Here is an 18,406-nt window from a genome sequence, read left to right on the forward strand (position 1 = left end):
CATAGATGGTTTAGTTAGTTCACATTTGGTAAGCACAGAGACTAAAAGAAGACAAAGACTGGAAAACAGAAGATGGATTGCTTAAAATTTAGTGCTATAACTAGCTTTTCATAGCAAGCACCCCAGAGGCACCGGGGAATCCCCAACCTTAGAAATATTTGGATCTTGTCTAGAAGAGCCCTGAGCAGCTTGATCAAGGACTTGAGTTAGATGCAATTTGAAAGCTGGCTCTGCTCTGAGCAGAGTGGTTGAGATGATCTCCAGAGGTCCCTTCCAACCTAAATTAGTCTGTGGCTCTATGAACTACGCCTGTATATTCTATGCAGTATCTTGAGCAAAAGTTAATGAGGCTTAGGGATCATATAGATTTAGTTAACTGCCCTGCTAGCATGAAAAGAACAACACTGCATTCCGAGTGCCTTTGAATACCTGTGACCTGAATTCAGCAGCAACTTTCAACAAAGAGGTTTTGAACTGTCTGGCAGGCAGAACTATTTTCACTGCCCTTTGAGCTGCTGAGAAAAATTCACAGGAAAAAAGAGGCTTATAAAAGGTGGAAGCAAGGACAGGTGGCCTGGGAAGAATACAGGGATGTTGTCTGGGAAGTTAGGGACCAAGTTAGGAAAGCTAAGGCCCAGTTAGTATTAAAACTTGGCTAGGGATGTGAAAGATAACAGGAAGGGATTCTATAGGTATGTAGCAAATAAAAAACAGACTAGGGATGTCATGGGTTCAGCCGTAGCAGTCATTTTTCTCCTTCTTGTGGCTGGTGCAGTGCTGTGTTTTGACTTCTGGGCTGGGAACAGTTGCTGATAGCAAGTATGTTTTGAGGGTGTTTTTGTTCAAGGTTTTTTCTGAGCACACGCTCCAGCCAGTTGGAGGAGGGGAGGCTGGAAGGAAGGAGAGACAGGACACCTGACCCAGGCTAGCCAATGAGGTATTCCATACCATAGCACGTGATGCCCAGGATGCAACTGGGAGAGAGAAAAGCTGGAGGGGTGGAGCTCTGGAGGAAAATGGAGGAAGGAGCACGTGGTGCTCCGCTGGGCAGGGTGGAGTGAGTTATGGGTTGGTGGCTGGTGGGGTGTTGTATTCTCTTCACTTGTTGTTTGCTGTATCATTATTATTTGTAGTAGTAAATGGCAGTAGGGGTTTTGTGTTATGCCTTAGCAATTAAACCATTCTTATCTCAACCCGTGGGGGCTACATTCTTTGTATTCTCCTTCCTAACTCTCCAGGAGTTGGGGGACTTGGTTTAAACCACGACAAGGGACAACATAGGCCCCCTCCGGAAGCTTTCAGGAGAACTGGCTACACAAGATTTGGAGAAGGCTGAGGTTCTGTATGGCTTCTTCGCCTTGGTCTTCACTTGCAAAGGCTCTGACCGCACCACCCAAGTCTTGGAAGGCAGACACAGGGACTGTGAAAACCTAGACCTTGGGCCCACTGTACGAGAGGATCTGGTTCAAGACCATCTTAAGAACCTGAATGTACACAAGTCCATGGGACCTGACGAAATCCATCCGCGGGTCCTGAAGGAGCTGGCAAATGAAGTTGCAAAGCCACTGGCCATCATATTTGAAAAATCATGGCAGACAGGTGAAGTTCCTGACAACTGGAAAAAGGGAAATATAACCCCCATTTTCAAGAAGGGGAAAATGGATGACCCAGGGAATTACAGACCTGTCAGTCTCACCTCTGGGCCTGGCAAAAGCTTGGAGCAGATTCTCTTGGAAGTCATGCTAGGGCACATGAAAAACAACAAGGTGCTTGGTGACAGCCAGCATGGCTTCACTAAGAGGAAATCCTGCCTGACCAATTCGGTGGCCTTCTATGACGGGGCAACGGGACTGATGGACAGGGGTAGAGCAGCTGACGTCATCTACCTGGACTTGTGCAAAGCGTTCGACACTGTCCCACACAACATCCTTGTCTTTAAATTGAAGAGACATCAATTTGATAGGTGGACCACTCAGTGGATAAAGAACTGGCTGGATGGTCGCAGGCAAAGAGTTGTGGTCAACGGTTCAATGTCCAGCTGGAGATCAGTAACGAGTGGTGTCCCTCAGGGATCGGTGTTGGGACTGGTCTTGTTCAACGTTTTTGTTGGAGACATGAACAGTGGGATTGAGTGCGCCCTCAGCAGTTTGCTGATGACACCAAGCTGTGTGGTTCTGTTGATATGCTGGAGGGAAGGAATGCCATCCAGAGGGACCTTGACATGCTTGTGAGGTGGGCTGATGCCAACTTCATGAAGTTTAACCATGACAGGTGCAAGGTCCTGCACCTGGATTGGAGCAATCCCAGGCACAGCTACAGGATGGGGAGAGAAGAGATTCAGAGCAGCCCTGCAGAGAAGGACTTGGGGGTGTTGGTCAATGAGAAAATGAACATGAGCCAGCTTCAGTGTGCGCTCACAGCTCAGAAAGCCAACCATATTCTGGGCTGCATCAAAAGAAGCGTGACCAGCAGGTCAAAGGATGTGATCCTGCCCCTCTATTCTGCTCTCATGAGACCTCACATGGAGTACTGTGTGCAGTTCTGGTGTCCTCAAAGTAAAAAGGACATGGTACTGTTAGAACAAGTCCAGAGGAGGGCCACAAGTATAATCAGGGGACTGGAGCATCTCTGGTCTGAAGGCAGGCTGAGAAAGTTGGGTCTGTTCAGCCTGGAGAGGAGAAGGCTGCATGGAGACCTCATAGCAGCCTTCCAGTATCTGAAGGGGGCCTACAGGGATGCTGGAGAGGGTCTATTTATTAGGGACTGTAGTGATAGGACAAGGGGTAACAGGTTGAAACTTAAACAGCAGAGGTTTAGATTGGATATAAGGAAGAAATTCTTTGCTGTTAGGGTGGTGAGGTACTGGAATGGGTTTCCCAGGGAGGCTGTGAATGCTCCATCCCTGGTGGTGTTCAAGACCAGGTTGGATGAAGCCTTGGGTGATATGGTTTAGTGTGAGGTGTCCCTGCCCATGACAGGGGGGTTGGAACTAGATGATCTTAAGGTCCTGTCCAACCCTAACTATTCTATGATTCTAAGATGGATAATGGCAGATAAAATTGGATTAAGATCTTTTGTATCTCTGTGTTTACTGCTGTGTATACAAAAACCCTTTTTTGCTGCTTCTGTTTTGGAATTAAGCTGCAAACATGGTATTTCAGCTGGAAAATTAGAACATCTTTAGGATTGTACAGGGTGCTAATATAATAGAGAGTGATATGGTTGCAGCAATGGAGTGGTATGATGAAACAGTGCATCAGGTAATAGGAAGAGAATGTGTCCAAAATATCAAGTCCAAGAAACAGCAGTTTTTATTCAAAGTGACAGCTGTCAAATGCATAGGACATGAGGCAGTCAAGCAGTGACTTCATTGTAGTGGTCAAAATAGAGGGGTATGATTCACCCTACAGTTAAATAGGTCTAGCTTAAGTTCTTACACCCCTCTTAAGCATATTCTTTTTATATCCCTCAAGATGTAAAGGAACTCCTTTTGAAAGCAGCAAAAGAGTTTGTTACCAGCAGAAATCAGAGCACCAAACCAATTTCAAAGAATTCAATCATCATGGCAGTCAGGCAGCAGTGAGACCAGTGCAGGGACAGGAGGATGTGTGTCAGATGCACTTCTGTTCCCAAGAGCTAAAGAGAGGCTTTGTCTTGCACTTCTCTATTACTCTTAAATAAAATGCTTTCTGAATGTCTCACAGTAGATCTTCACACACTTTGTTCCCCTTGTTTTACAGCAGTATTTTCCTTTCAATTTAGCTCTGTATAAGGCTTCAAGGAAAAAAAAAAGTTTTTTGGAACAGCTTCCTTCTTTTCTGAGGACTTTGTGTTTGTCATGAAAGAGCTGTCACCATTTATGATGGCAGAAACAAAAAGGAAGATAAAAAGTGGGAGGAAATATAAAAATAATGGCATCTCAAGAAATGCCACTGAGCAGTTACTAAACTTTTACTCAATAACTTTTCAAGGAGTCTGTGATTTTCAGGACAGTTTTACTCTGGGTCCAGCTTTGAAGGACCAACACATCACTAAATCGCACTAGGACTGTTGCTTGCACACACATGGAAGCTGACAGCAACATAGTGTACCTCCTACATGATGCTTTTTCTTTCTTAGTATGGACACACTGTTGAGAATATGGAATTAATGTATGCAGTGCATACAGAGAGACATTAGCTTCCTTGTGATTTTAAGTATATTGGGTAAAGCTAAAGTTCTATTTTAATTATATAAGAATACTTAGCAGGTTTAACAGATTATGGATTGCTCTAGAACAGAGGGAAGGACTGAAGTTTTCCTTAAGCTATTTCAAAGCATGGATGGATAGGAAGAATGTGAGTTAGGGCCACAGGTAACAGCAGCTGTGATCAAAAGTATAGGAAGTATTTTCACACACCAACTTTTTAAAGAATACTTTTAATGATGAAGTGATTGCATGACATGTGACAGGAAGATGACAAGAAAAAGGTAATTTATAAAATATAGTCTTAAGAACATTAAGGACCAGTGTCTTGCTCATAAAACATTTATCAAAATGAAACTTTTCCTGGTAAAGCAATTAATTCCCTTTGGAAACTTAGTTCCAGCCTTTGATGAATCAGCGTTATAAGGTGAGCTACTTTAACAGTGGAAAGTTTTTAGCATTACAGTTCATGATAGAAACATGATGGATTACAACAGACTTTCAGTCTTGAAATTTCATGTTCTAAAAAGGCAGTTTACTTACAATGAATTGTAAGGGCAAGGCTAAATTGAGTTAAAGCTCTTAAGCCAAATTGCACTGTTTCACTTGATCCATCAAGATTGTAATATTTTAGCATAATTATTTTTGGTGCTTTTTTTGTTGGTTTTTAACTTAATTTCCTAATATTTATTCCTGACCTTTTTAATATTTTGCAATGTTTTTCTTTTTGAGTTAAAAAAAATAAAAAATGTGAGCTACAGAACTTTTTGTAAGAGACTTAAATAAGTGGAGTATTTCTGAGAACTGCTTACTCAGTTAGAACTCAAAATTTCTTTGCTGACTTCGTCAAAAAGCTGCTCTACAACCCACTTTGTCAACGTGCAATATAAGACAATAGTTATATACCTGATAACTGTGGTGGTGAAGTAATCAATTGAAAGAAAGTGGAAGATTGAAATTATAAAAATTCTACAACCAAAATGTGGTGTTTGTATCCTGTTAAAATGTTATTGAACTGAGTAGCAAGAAAGCAATTATGTCTTTTTTCACTCCATTAGTAGAAATATACTATATTCAGTTTGTATTATCAGTAAACAAGTTATATTTTTTTTGTGAGTTGCAAATTGAAAAGTACAGAGCATACAGGATATGCTTCAGTGGAAGTCTGTCAGCTTATGCTAGGTATCTAAATTATAAACAACAAAGTAAACCCTAGATGTGAAACAACTGGACGGGGTTTAATAAACAATCTTGATCTATAGCTGTGTAGATGCAAGAAAAAGGCAGTTTTCTTTATTTTTCATTTAATTCTGGTTGTTTTCACTGTTCAAAGACATGAGTAATTTTAAATTGACTCCTTTTACTTGCAACCTACCATGCATATTAAGGGACTTCCCACTGACAGGCAAATGGGGGAATATTCTATTCAGAAGATATTAGGAACAGTTGTGAACACTGCGGCATTTCCCCTTCAGAAAAAAATACAGTAATTTATCTTCCAGGAATGCTTCCTAGATGCTATTCCAGCGCAGAGGAGTATCAAACGTAAGTGTCATGGTGCATCTCTCTTACATGCCTAAAACTCCTATTTCTTGTTTATATCTTGTTTATACCATCATTCCATGTGGTATTTTCAGGATTTTAAAAAATGCAATCTAATTGATTTCAGTCAGATTGTTTATAGTTTAAAAATAGACAGGAACTGTACCTTGTTAAATAAAGATTAATTCCATTAATAACATTTCTTAAGTTTTAGAAGGCAGCTATTAGCCAGATTTACTTAACAAAAGCAGAAATATTGAAGAGAAAGGTATTTTAAGGCTTAGTTCTATATGCTTCCTGCATGTAATGTTTACTGCCAGGAACAATGGATCTATTGGGCTTCAGTGGATTTGTTCACAGTAGTATGGATGATAAACCTTTAAAATAATATATTTGCAGCCACAGGCCCTCAGGATGTTTCTATTTTTACAGCCAGTCCTTAATGGTACTAAAGCAACCTGCTGCTTTAGTGCAAACTTCAAAAAAGAAACCTTTTGGACATGAAATTTCAGTGGTTGAAAAGGAAACACCTATTTCAAAAGCACGAAGCTGCATGAATACTTGTTATTTTTGGAATAAAGGCCTTGGCTGAGTCAATGCATGCTACTGTGAAAGGAAAAAAAAAAATAGAATGATGGAACCATAGGATCACTTGGGCTGGAAGGGACCTTAAAGATCACCCAGTTCCAACCTCTCTGACATGGGCAGGGGCAACTTCCACTAGACCATGTTGCTCCAAGCCAAGTCCAACCTGGCCTTGAACACTGCCAGGGATGGGGCAGCTACAGCTTCTCTGGGCACCTTTGCCAGTGCCTCACCATCCTCACAGGGAAGAATTTCTGCCTTATATCTAACCTACGTCTATCCTCTTTCAGTTTGACGCCATTTCCCTGTGTCCTACCCCTTGTTCTACCACTGCAGTCCCTGATGAAGAGTCCATCTCTGGAACACTTGTAGGGCCCCTTAGATATTAGAATCAAAGGAAGCAATGTCGTTTCTGGTGTATGTTCACCAGAAAAGGATGGCAGAGAAAGGCTGTAGAGAAGAGTATTTGCACATGCAGGATCTCATGCTTCTGGAGTTATGCAATTTGGAAAATAATAACTGTAGAAATAATTGGTGGCAGATTGCTTGGGTCTGGTCAGTGACTCTCATTCCTCACGCACCAAAGAAAGGATTTTCTAGCCAAAGTGCAGTTTCTACAGCCTCTTAGCAGCCATGCGCCTCAGCCTGAAGCTTTTGTCACAAAATCACAGCAGGGGCGAGGAGAAGCCACCGGCCTCTTTCCTTTCTGGCGGAGGGACACAATCGTAGAACGACAGAACGATCTCAGAAGCGTGGGGCGCGGCGGGGCGGGGAGGAGCAGAGCGGAGGGATTTCTCCCGTTAGCGCGGCTCTTCCCGCTGTGGGGCAATCGGAGGGTGGGCTGTGTGGCCGTCCCCCGGGTCGGTGCGAGGGATGATCCCTGCTTCGTTGAGTTCCCAAATGAGAGGGTCCCGCTCGGAGGCAGCGGGGTGCCGGGCAGGCAGAGCCTAGGGAGGAGGCAGCCTACGGAGAGGGCGGGCAGCCGGGCTGAGGGAGACCCCCGCGCTCCTGGGGAGTACAGCTAGGGGAGGCACCTCAGGGCGGGTGAGGGCGCCGAGAGAGAAGCCACCCTGCTGCAGGGAGGGAATTAAGAACGCTTTAAAAGAAAAGCTTACAAGAGGCTGTGCAAAGCAGGAGGGAGAGACGGCTTTCCTGCCGGTAAAAATTCAGAGGGGAGAGAACAGAGTTCCTATCTGCCAGAGAGGTGAATCACCTCAGGAGCAGCACAGAGGGGTCCTGTCACTTGCAGCGAGGGGCGAAAACACCATAAGCCTTAGGATTCATTTGCTGTCAGCACTTCACAAGTATATCCCGCAGTCGCAGGAGTGTTTCTTGCCAAAATGGGTTTTCCTGTGCACTTACAGAAGTAAACCTGTCAAATCAGGAATGCCACTTGATTCTTTAATCATGCAGCCCGGGTTAACAAATTAATTCTGTCAATTACATACTCCATGAAACGTTTTGAGAGCCTTCCTGTTGGCTGGCTGAGGTCAGCTCTGCACGGTGACTGGGTTGTTCAGGCATAGTGGTGAACCAGTCTGCTGCAAGTATAATAAATTCCCTCAATTTATGAAATCTCATTTTGTGCAAATTATGTTCCACACACTGGGTAGATCAATTTTTAAATGGAATTGCTGAGTGCACTTGACTTGAAGAGACATGAGCTTCAGCATCAGTACATTTAACAATCTAGATCTGTGCCTGAGACACCACTGTTTCTTTGTGTATGAGGATACAATCTGATACAGTGTTTTGTCCATAGGGGGGACTTCCGATAGACTTGCCTCTACTTCCACATTACAAATTATCACACAGGGAAGACAAGATTGTCAATTTCTGTCAGCTTTTAACAAGGGTCCACTCCCCAGATCCTGAAGAGTTCATCAATGGGCATTATTTTCTCGGTATTTGTTCACAGTGTTAATTTTTGGCAAAAACACTGTGTGACAAATGCATGAGAAATGCACTTAATCTCTTTAACTTGGTGACACAGTGAAATTATCACCCATTTTAATTTTGCATAACTCTGCAACTTTAGTAAACTACTTCTATCTTAAATTCTAGATCTTGGTTTTAAATGTTGTTCAGTGATCCTGCTTTTTTCTCAGGCCTGGAATGTATGTGCAACAAATATCAGTGTGATAACAGGTAGATGATAGAATTACTGACTTTGTGTCCTGTACATTTTGGAATTCATTACAAGATCATTTATGCCTAATACTTTAATATTTCTTTAATTTTCAGGACTGCCTCAGCAAGTATGGAACTTACATTGGTGAACATGGAAAGTACATGTTCTGAAAGATTTTTTTCTGCAACGTCAGATGAAACTGAATGCTACCTATATCCAAAGAGAATTAAAATAGAAAGTAATCAAAAAAGGGTAGGGAAAGAGGAGCAGCAAAAGCTAGAGCAAAGCACACGTTGTGTGAACAGATACCAGACATCACCATATGATCCTGTATATTTATCAGAAAGGCAAAACAACTGGGCATTACAAAAGCAAAGTTGTGACACAACAAAAACTTGTATGAGGAATTTTGTCCATTTTCAAACTTGTAATAATGAAATATTGCCATGTAGTGTATCAGAAAACAAGCTGTCCAGCAAAAAATGCAGTTCTGAAAATAAAAACCAGAGTACTACAGAAGATGTCATTTCACTGAATGTGCATGGACAGCCTCTCCCAATAGAGTCACTCAGTGTGTGGAGTGGTGCCAACACTTGTAAGAGTCTGCAAGTACTAGATCCACCCCAAGTGCAGCGGAACAGCAATATAGGACAAAACAATAAAAGAAATAGTGAAAATGAACTAAAACAAAATTCTTCAGTTACACCCTTAAACAGAGACTCATTTCAGATGGAATTGTTATATCATAAGTCTGTCTCTGATAAAAAGTGGAAACAATACCAGCTCCTGCAAATTCCATTTTTATGTGGTACCAGTTCTGTATTTTCACATACACAACATGGGAAAAATAATTTTCTGGGAAAAGTGTGTTCTATAGAAGATAAATATTCCTCCAGTAGTGCTAATGAAACCACTGCAGAAAGAGAGGGTAAAGAAAAAAATCTTTCATCATACACCATTCCAACATTAAAACCCTTTAAAAATATACAACCACTGGAAATCCCCAATTTTCAACTTCCTTGCATGTCAAGTAAAACAAATAGTGAAATGGCATCAACTCTCTTAAAGGAGACAGACTGGAAGAATTTTCAAGCCCAACCATCTTTGGTACAGTTTAAACAGATATGCGGTGTACAAAAAATATCTGAGATAGAGAAACAAGAACTGAAAAATGATAAAAGTAGTGTAAAAGCTTCAACTGTTGGTTCTGAACTTGGAGAAAATAATTGCCCACCAATTAGCAAACAAGAGCACTGTGCTTTGGCAGAAGGAGGAAGAGTCTTTGTAACTTCCTTCAGAGGCAATGGCACTGATATTGAATTTAATCAGACATTTGCTGAAAATGAATTCAAAGATCAACTGCTGGAGAATTCAGAAGGTGATAATGACCAGAAGTCAAAAATTCACATTTATGTTAGTTCTAGAAATGTTCAGAATAAGAAATGTGTTAGCGGTAATGATCTTTTGAAAAGAACAGGGAGGAAGAGCAGTAAGGAGAATGTGGGACATATACAGACAAGTATCCCAGTAATAACAGAAGTGTTAGAGAAAAGTAAGTTGGATACAGACTGTGGTGGGCATAAGTCCAACACTGATGTTAGTTTGTATGAAGCACACTCACAACTCTCTACAAAAGACATACTTGATTTCAAAAGATACTTAACTAAAACTGTGATATTTGAAAGGAATTGTCCTCGCAGTATTGCACAGAATTTTCCAGTTATGAAGGTGAGTTGCAATATATTTAGGGGAAACGAAATGTTCAAATTGAAGCTTTCATTTCAAAACACGTTGTTTGGATGGGTCAGGACATGGCCTGAATCTCCATACAAAGGTATGCCCATGTGTCAGGATTACAGTGTTATACATAGGTTTAATTTTTGTGAAATATTAAACAAGCGCTGTGATGCTCAAAAGTTAGTAAAGAGCAATATAAATAGGAACCTCAACAATAAAATACTCATTTGTTTGCTGGCTATTATTTCAAAGCATTTGAAGGTTGAATCACCAAAGGCAATTCTCGCTTCCTTTCTCAGTAGCAGAAATACATTAGAAGAGTCCATGCAAGTGGAGAAACAGCCTTTATGTGAGAGAAAACAAAATCAGTTAAACTCATGCACAGATAATGCTTTGAGGCAAACCACAGAATTTTATAAAAAAAATGAAACTTATCCAGGCTTTTTAAGTTCCAAATCCATGGAAAGCATTGGTTTTGCCTTTCATAATGAATGCCAGAGAAGACATTTTTCTACATCTTTAGGTGAACAAGAATCCACCTTCCTAAAACGAGGAACCCTCTTTCATGACCAAAAAAGGGGATTATATAAGAGAAGACATGTCAGAAAGCACCACCTCTTACCCAGGGAGAGTGAAGGGTTTAGTACCTGTTTGAGGTCAGTTAGTCACAAAAATGGTATGAAAAAGCAAATTTTAGTTGCTAAATGCATAATCTTGTTGCAGGGTGCTTTAGATTGTTCTTCACTGGACACGATGTATTGCTGCAATATCACAAAAGTACAACATCTGATAGGAACAAATCTTGGAGTTTGGAGCTACTTTCCTTCCCTTTCAGAACTGAAATTTGCAAAGGTAAATCGTAGATGTGCAAATTGGGAAATATCAGTAAAGCAGGAGAAGAAACCAAGCGAAGTGTTTAATAGTTATTTTCATGGGAAAGTATTTAAAGCTCTCCCTTTTGCTCTATGTGAACCTAAGAAACATGAAACAATTGGGTATAGAACTGTCATGACATCTACAAATGAGGTCACAGATGAAGTCATGTATACTATGAAAAAATACTTGGATACTTCTGGTTATATAAATACTGATAGAAAAGAATATGTTAATTTAGAAGAGTTGCAAATAAATTCTCATCATTTTCTTTCAAAAAAATCTTTCCCTATTTTTGACACATATGAAAAAATTCCCCTTACCACTGATTCTGAAGAGTTTGACCAGTTCCTAGTTGTAAACCATGGCAATTCTGGCAAAAAAGAGTTATTTGAAGAAAATGCAGTCACCAGTTCAGGAAAGGTTCATAATTTGCCTGCTGAATCAAATGATGTTTTAATTCTACCTGAGCAATTAAAACCAGCTATGGAAAAATGTCATTCTTTCTTGTTACGAGATAACCAACCTGAATATTGTAAGCAAATAGACCCATATAATCCACATTTAACAAACAAAGAAGTAGAAAACCAAAATTCTTACTTAAATTTTGAAAATTTATTTCCTAGTTCCTCAAATGCTTATCAGTCTGCCACTTTGCCATTAGACAGCAGCTGTTTTGTCAATAATGACAGAGTAGTAAGTGAAGATGGACACTGCAGGAATTCCTCAGGTGCAGACAAACAAAGTGAAAAAAATCCTGCTGCTACTCAATATCCAACCACAGAAAGTCCTGCCATGGCAGATACACACTTGCCATTACAGGCTAAAGAAATGGTGCAGTTTTCCTTGCAAGGGCATACACAGACAAAGGAAACAGCCAGTTCAGAGCCAGCAACTTTGGAACAACATCCTGAATATGTAAAAGAACAGGAAAAGATAAACGATGAACAAATGCATGTAACTAATGAAAGTCAATGTGAGACTGTAATGAATGACTTGATTATTTCATATTCAGAAGATGAAGCTAAAACATTCATTGCTGCAGAAGAGAAATTAAAAATGCATTTATCCATAATAAACAATAGATGTCTTGAAGATGTAAAAGATCAGTATTTACCTTTAGAAAATAAAATAACATATGAATTTGAACTGAAGAGAAAATTTGATTTAGTGCTAGAAGAGCTACATATGTTCCATGAAATTAGCAAGGGAAATGAAAACAATTTATCTAGTTTGGAAACAAACTCACGCAACAATTATTGTGAATTAAATAATTCTGGGGGGATAGATGAAAAAGTGACAAGTGTTTCTCAAAAGAAAAGATGTACTTCTCCTACAATCTGTGGTGCTATAGAAGGGCAAAACATAACTGACAGTAATGAAAGCTCATTAAATGAAAAGATGTCAAATGAAAATGAAGGCCAGAAAGTATCTGAGGAATGTTGTATTTCAACAGTGTCAACTGAAGAATTGCTACATTCACCTGTTGTAGAAGGTAAGCACAAAGAACTATTGGTTATTATGCTAATTAAGAAAATTTTAATTTTATGCAATATTTGGTTTGCTGTAAAGGTGTGTTCCTCAAATAATCCCATGATGATAACAGAGTTTTCATTGAAATCCAACATTTATTGGACAAAAGGTACTTGCCTGTGAATAGCCAAATGCAAAAAGCCCACACTACTTGCATGCCTGCACACTGTGCCATAGCAGTTGTAGCTCAGAATTCAGTCAGCCAGTTTCAGGCTTGCTCAAACCTGTCTTAATAAAAATGCCATTACAGATTATTTCTTTTGTCTTTGATTTCATCCTGATAAGCCCTAAAATCCCTAAAAGAGTCAAAGACTCAGTAAGGTCATTGAATCATAGAATCATAGAATAGTTAGGGTTGGAAAGGAACCCGAAGATCATCTAGTTTGACCCCCCTGCCGTGAGCAGGGACACCTAACACTAAACCATATCACCCAAGGCTGTGTCCAAGCTGGCCTTGAGCACTTCCAGGGGTGCACATTCACAGAGAGAAAAGACTCTATTAAAACCTGATTCACAAAGGAGAAAACTGTTTCCTTACAAGTGATGTATTCGAATCATAGAATAGTTTGAGTTGGAAGGGACTTTTGAAGTTCACCTTTTCCAACCCCCTGCTGCAGTGAGCAGAGACATTTAAACTACATCAGTTTGCTCAAAGCCTTGTCCAACCTAACCTTGAACACTTCCAAGAACCAGCTGAATGCCATACTGTCTTTTACAGATGACTCCTGTATGATAAATAAATTATTCAAGCACTTTCCCAACAGTGCGTGTGTTAGATTTTGTACATGAAATTCAGTTTGCAGAAGTGATGGGTTCTCACAGCTGCAGATAAAATCTATAAGAGATATGCTTTGGTCATATTTGACGAAATACCTGATTAAAATACAGTCATCTCAGATTTAGCATCTGAAATAAATTTCTCAGGGATTTGGCTCTATATTTATTAGGTGAGGATTGCAGGGGGTTTATGAAGGTAATTAGTGTTTGTGAAATGATTGGAAAAGTGTCACAAAAAAGCCCTAGAGGGAGTTCTCTTCAATGGAGTTTTCACAATAGAATGTGCTGAGTTACACCTGAGTGCCTTGTCCCAGAGAATGAAAACCTAGCAGATACTGAATAAATTGCTCTCTAAGTGATTGCTTTTCTGCCAAAGTGTGGAATAAAGATCCAAGTGGAGAAAATTACATGTCATCAGAGGATTAAAAACTGTATCATTTAATCTATGCAGAGATCTTCCTGAGGTGCTTGGATAGATTTTGACAAGCCCCTCAGAGTAAGACTTCCTAGCTTCATTAATATTTCATGTTAAGATGCACATACACCTTTTACGTCAACAAGAAACACAAATTGGTAAGTAATTGAAACAAACTTAATTGCTTATGGGAAATAGTTACAATCTTAAATGTATTTCTGCTTCTGTTTTAACGCTATTTTGATACAGCTTATAGAAAGCCATACACATGGGACCCAGCTTTTTTATCCTGCATGCTTCTTAAGGAACAAACCTGTAATTTACAGAAAGAGGGAGGTAAGAGTAATATTACACTGCTCTTTATACCACAAATACCAGGGCTAATAAACTTGTTTCTCAAACATTTGTATTTGTGACTCCTCTTTATATCTTTATAACAGTCGCATTTTGTTTAACTAGGAAGCTGTTCTATCTTTGGCTTGGGTCACAGAGCAAGTCATGCAGATGAGAGGTTTTGTCCTTTGGACAGAAGAAAAGAACTCTTAACAATGTGGTGTTCCTTGTTTGTTTTGAGCCATTTTGAACAAACCTCTTTGGGCCTCCAGTCATTGTGATACAGTGAAGATACCCTACCAGACGAATGTGATTTAATATACCTTTCTTGGAAGATTTGCACTTTTGGACATACTATAGAAAGAAATTCAGAAGGGTATTGCCAATCAATTTATTAGCACTTGAGAAGTCATGATTTCCTTTTTTTTTTCCCGTAACACTTGAAATCATTTAGTAAAACAAGGCTATTGGTTTATTTTGCAATGAAGTACTTAAACATTGTAAGGAAAAGGCTATAGATAATTTCTGTTTCACTAAGCCAAATCCTGATTTTCATCTCTTGCACCTCTTAAAACTGATGCACGCTTTGCTGTTCTCAGAATTCAGAAAATTGCTTCCTTCACTCAGGCCAGTCTGTGAAATGAGGAGACTGAAAATCCTAACCATTTACAGATGACTTCTGGTGTTCTTCTTACCTATTTTATTTTGAAGATATGTCATCTTTTGATAATATCTCATATACCAAAAGCAAACTGCTATGGAGAATTCTGCTCTACGTTTTTCACTGTTTATCACTATTCGTCACAGTTTATCGCTGCTCCATAATGTGTTTGGGTTTTGTTGGGTTTTTTTGTGTTTTGTGTTTTGTTTGGGTTGTTTGTTTATTTGTTTATTGGGGGTTTTTTTGGAGCAGGTGGATTCTACTTTCTGACTTTTGTAGTAGGTGCTGCTATTGCTTAGAGAAAATTCAAATTCCAGAATGCTGTGCTGTGCATAACAGCACAAGGTAATTGCTAGTAACATGTTGTTCTTGGAAGTTTTGTTCAGGTGGTATTGAAGCTTGCTAGATGGAAAGTTGTACCTCCTGCAGAAGATCAGAAGATGACTGAATCTGGATTATCTTTCTTTCTTCTTTTCCTGTTTTCAGCCATAGCACCAAGGGCAAAGAAAACCAGACATTTTCTCCATAGCAGTAACTATCTCCTTCACATTGCTTCCTGATATTTTTAAAATAGCCATCTGAGCTTCTCCAGAAACCTTTGGAAGGCAGCCTTAACAACGACTGACTTCTTTTTATCCCATGATTGCTGAGAAATCTTGCATGTTTCTTGCTTAATATCTAAGGCATTCTATACCTTATTTCAAGAGCTTTGTCAGAATCAACAGGTATCTAATATGCTTACAGTAGAAGAAGCTGAAAAAATGCAACATTCCTTTCACCTAATAGCAAATAGTAAACTGCTGAGCATCTTCTTTTCTAGAAGGAGGTAAACTGCTTCTTTGCTATAGTCTATGGTTGGCGAGACAGTTGCCAGTGAACATTGTCTTAGAGATTATTCTGGAACAAGGACTATAGCTGGTTTTGTCACAGGGAATATTATATTTACTGTTCTGATAGGAGTTAAAAAGAGAAATTTTGCTGATGTGTGGCTGTCTCCCTCTATTTTTTCAGTAGGATTCTAAGCCATCACATGTGCTCTTGTGTGATTAGGGTTGGTTATTTACCTTGGATATGAACACCATTTCTGTTATAGAATCCAAGCCTGTTAATTTTGCCAGTTTACTTGCCAAAACTCCATGGCTTAATCCAGCATATTACTCCCATAGTTAAAAGATTAGGAGGCAGTGATTTTCTACTTAATGGTACAATGAGTTCTTTGCTTTACATCCCATGGTTTGGTCACATTGAAGTGACTGCTGCCTCAGAAACTGACTGTTTTGGAAAGGAGGAGATACCTAGGTGGGACAAGAGGATTTATACTTCAGCAGTTTTACAGTCAGCATGACTGACTACTGTGCTTTACTGGCCCCATATAAACCCATAACACTTGACTGACTTTTAATGCATGCAGTTCCTCTTAAGAGTCTTACAAAAGGCATCTCAGCACTACTGTCTCATCATTGATTTAAGAGTTTTGGGGTTGTTTTTTTATCCCATAATTTAAAATTCTTGTGAAAGACTTAGATTTTTTTTTTCTCCCTTTAGTAGGATTCCAGCAATGCTTAAGGATCTAATGGGCTCATTATTTGATACCTTAACTAACTGCTCAGTGCTTCATCATTTCACAGAATAATGGAAAATTGAACTGGAAAAGATCTTGAAAAATTTGACACCTTCTTGTGTGATTAATTATTGCTTCTTCTGGATGAGTTATTGTCCTAATCTCTGGTTTACAAGGTCATGGTCTTCTATTCTTTCCCACTGAGTATATTATTTTATGCAAAACAGAACAGCTTTTAAAGGGTGCTGAATCGTACTCCATATTACCAGGTGGTGTATACCTTACCTAATAGGCTGGAACTGATAATCCACATCCTCCTGTCCCACTTTCTGTAAAATGAGTGGCACAAGACAAGGCATCACGATTATTATCACCAGTAGAGTGATTCCCGGCTCTGTAATTTAGATTTGTACATCCAAATCCCTCAGACTAGTGGTAAGTATTAAAGCATATTCTTCTCAGTATGTCCCAGAATGGTAATGTGCAGCATACTGTATGCTTTTGCCAGTCTGCTAGGAAAGTTAGGTAATGTTAGGTCAGGGATCCTTCTGATCAGAAGGAATCTAATGTTAGCATTCCAATTTCAACCCTAAAGAATAGTCAGATGCTCCACAGCTGAACCAAATGGAAAGGAGATAGAATGCAAAGACTGAGAAGCTGCAATTAATGTTAATGTAATTTATGTAATTCTGTTGTATTTCATGTGGAATTCTGGGTTTGCTTTCACTTTTTATTTCTCTTTTTTTAATATAGGATATTTTCTGTCACGTGAAGTTATAAGAGTACAGCCTCTTAAAACATGCAAGGGCCCCATCAGGATTGGGCTGTCAAGAAAAGCTAGGCCCAAACAACAGCTTCATCCTTATCTGAAATGATACCTGATTCTTTTACCAGCCTTCAGATAGAACCACTCTGCTTGAAAACATCTGAAATGTTTTAATGTTCAGTGTTTTGGTTGATAGTTTGATCTTTGTGGTTTATGGTATTTTTAGACATTAATATTGCAGTGTTTGCTAGTGATTTATTTAAGAATACTCCTGTGAATACTTGATAGCAAAGGGATTTATAGTGAATGTTTACTAGTAGAAGTTTTAATGGAAATATGAAGCCCTTTTAAAGTTTATGTATTATTAATAAAATCTGACATGTATTTTTCATCTATTAAAATATACAGTTGAAATTTTCTGTTGTACTCAGATGTTCTTAGAATCCTCTATGAGTTTATATGGTTTTAAAATCTTAATTAGTATTTTTAAAGGGATTTGTTACTAATGTTTAGAGAGATGTAGGAGAGAATTTCAGGAAGCCAGGTTCAGATTACTAAATAGGATGAATACATTGGAGGATGTTTCCTCTGAGATCCTTTTAGTTCCATACACTCGTCTCATTAGATAAAGAAATCCCTTGAATTTCAGTGCAGAGTTGGAAAGGAGGAAACATATCAGTGCTTCAGACAGAATGTCTTATTCTGAGAGCACAGATTCTGTTGCACACAACATGACAGCAAAATACCAGCACATAAATTCTGGGGCTATATATCTCAAAAAAATGGGGAAACTTCAGGTAATCTTAAGCATACAGCTATTGGTTAGGGATATCTGCTAATAATAGTTAATATACTGATATGTGCATTATCTGATTAATAGATCCATTTTTAACCGAGCAAGAGCACAGCAAGAAATAAACATGGGTCAAGTCTGGAAAAAAATAAAATCATTGAGTGTCAGAGTAAGAGTAATTCAATAACAGATATCATGACAAAAACTTTAAATCCTCTATGCAGTTGCTCAAAGGTTTTTAGAAAGAGAGTATTTTACACTGCAGTGGATGAGAATTTCCATATAGCGAGCATTACAGAATACTGACGGAGTGATGATAAACTTCAGTACAAATAATAACACTTGGTTGCAGCTGACCCCAGGAAAGCTGAGCAAGCTGAATTGATAGGGATATATACCTATGGATAAATTATTCTTCAGAATCCGTGTCAGTAGTACAAGGATTTAGCAGCAACCTTCAAAATATGTCATATACAGTAGTAAATATATCAGTATGCTTATCCTATAGGAAAG

General features: G+C 39.1%; 1 protein-coding gene across 1 annotated transcript in view; it reads left to right on the plus strand.

The window, feature by feature from the left end:
• The window catches only part of RAD51AP2 (RAD51 associated protein 2), a 34,242-nt gene extending 17,033 nt beyond the window's left edge, over positions 1-17,209 (plus strand). Inside the window, 4 exon segments of the mRNA XM_034060416.1 lie at positions 8,517-8,544; positions 8,547-12,549; positions 14,029-14,115; positions 17,088-17,209. Coding sequence (XP_033916307.1) covers positions 8,517-8,544; positions 8,547-12,549; positions 14,029-14,115; positions 17,088-17,209 — 4,240 coding nt within the window.
• Positions 17,210-18,406: the final 1,197 nt, after the last annotated feature.

Source organism: Melopsittacus undulatus, chromosome 3 (genome assembly GCF_012275295.1).
Source record: "Melopsittacus undulatus isolate bMelUnd1 chromosome 3, bMelUnd1.mat.Z, whole genome shotgun sequence".
In the NCBI taxonomy this organism is placed as follows: domain Eukaryota; kingdom Metazoa; phylum Chordata; class Aves; order Psittaciformes; family Psittaculidae; genus Melopsittacus; species Melopsittacus undulatus.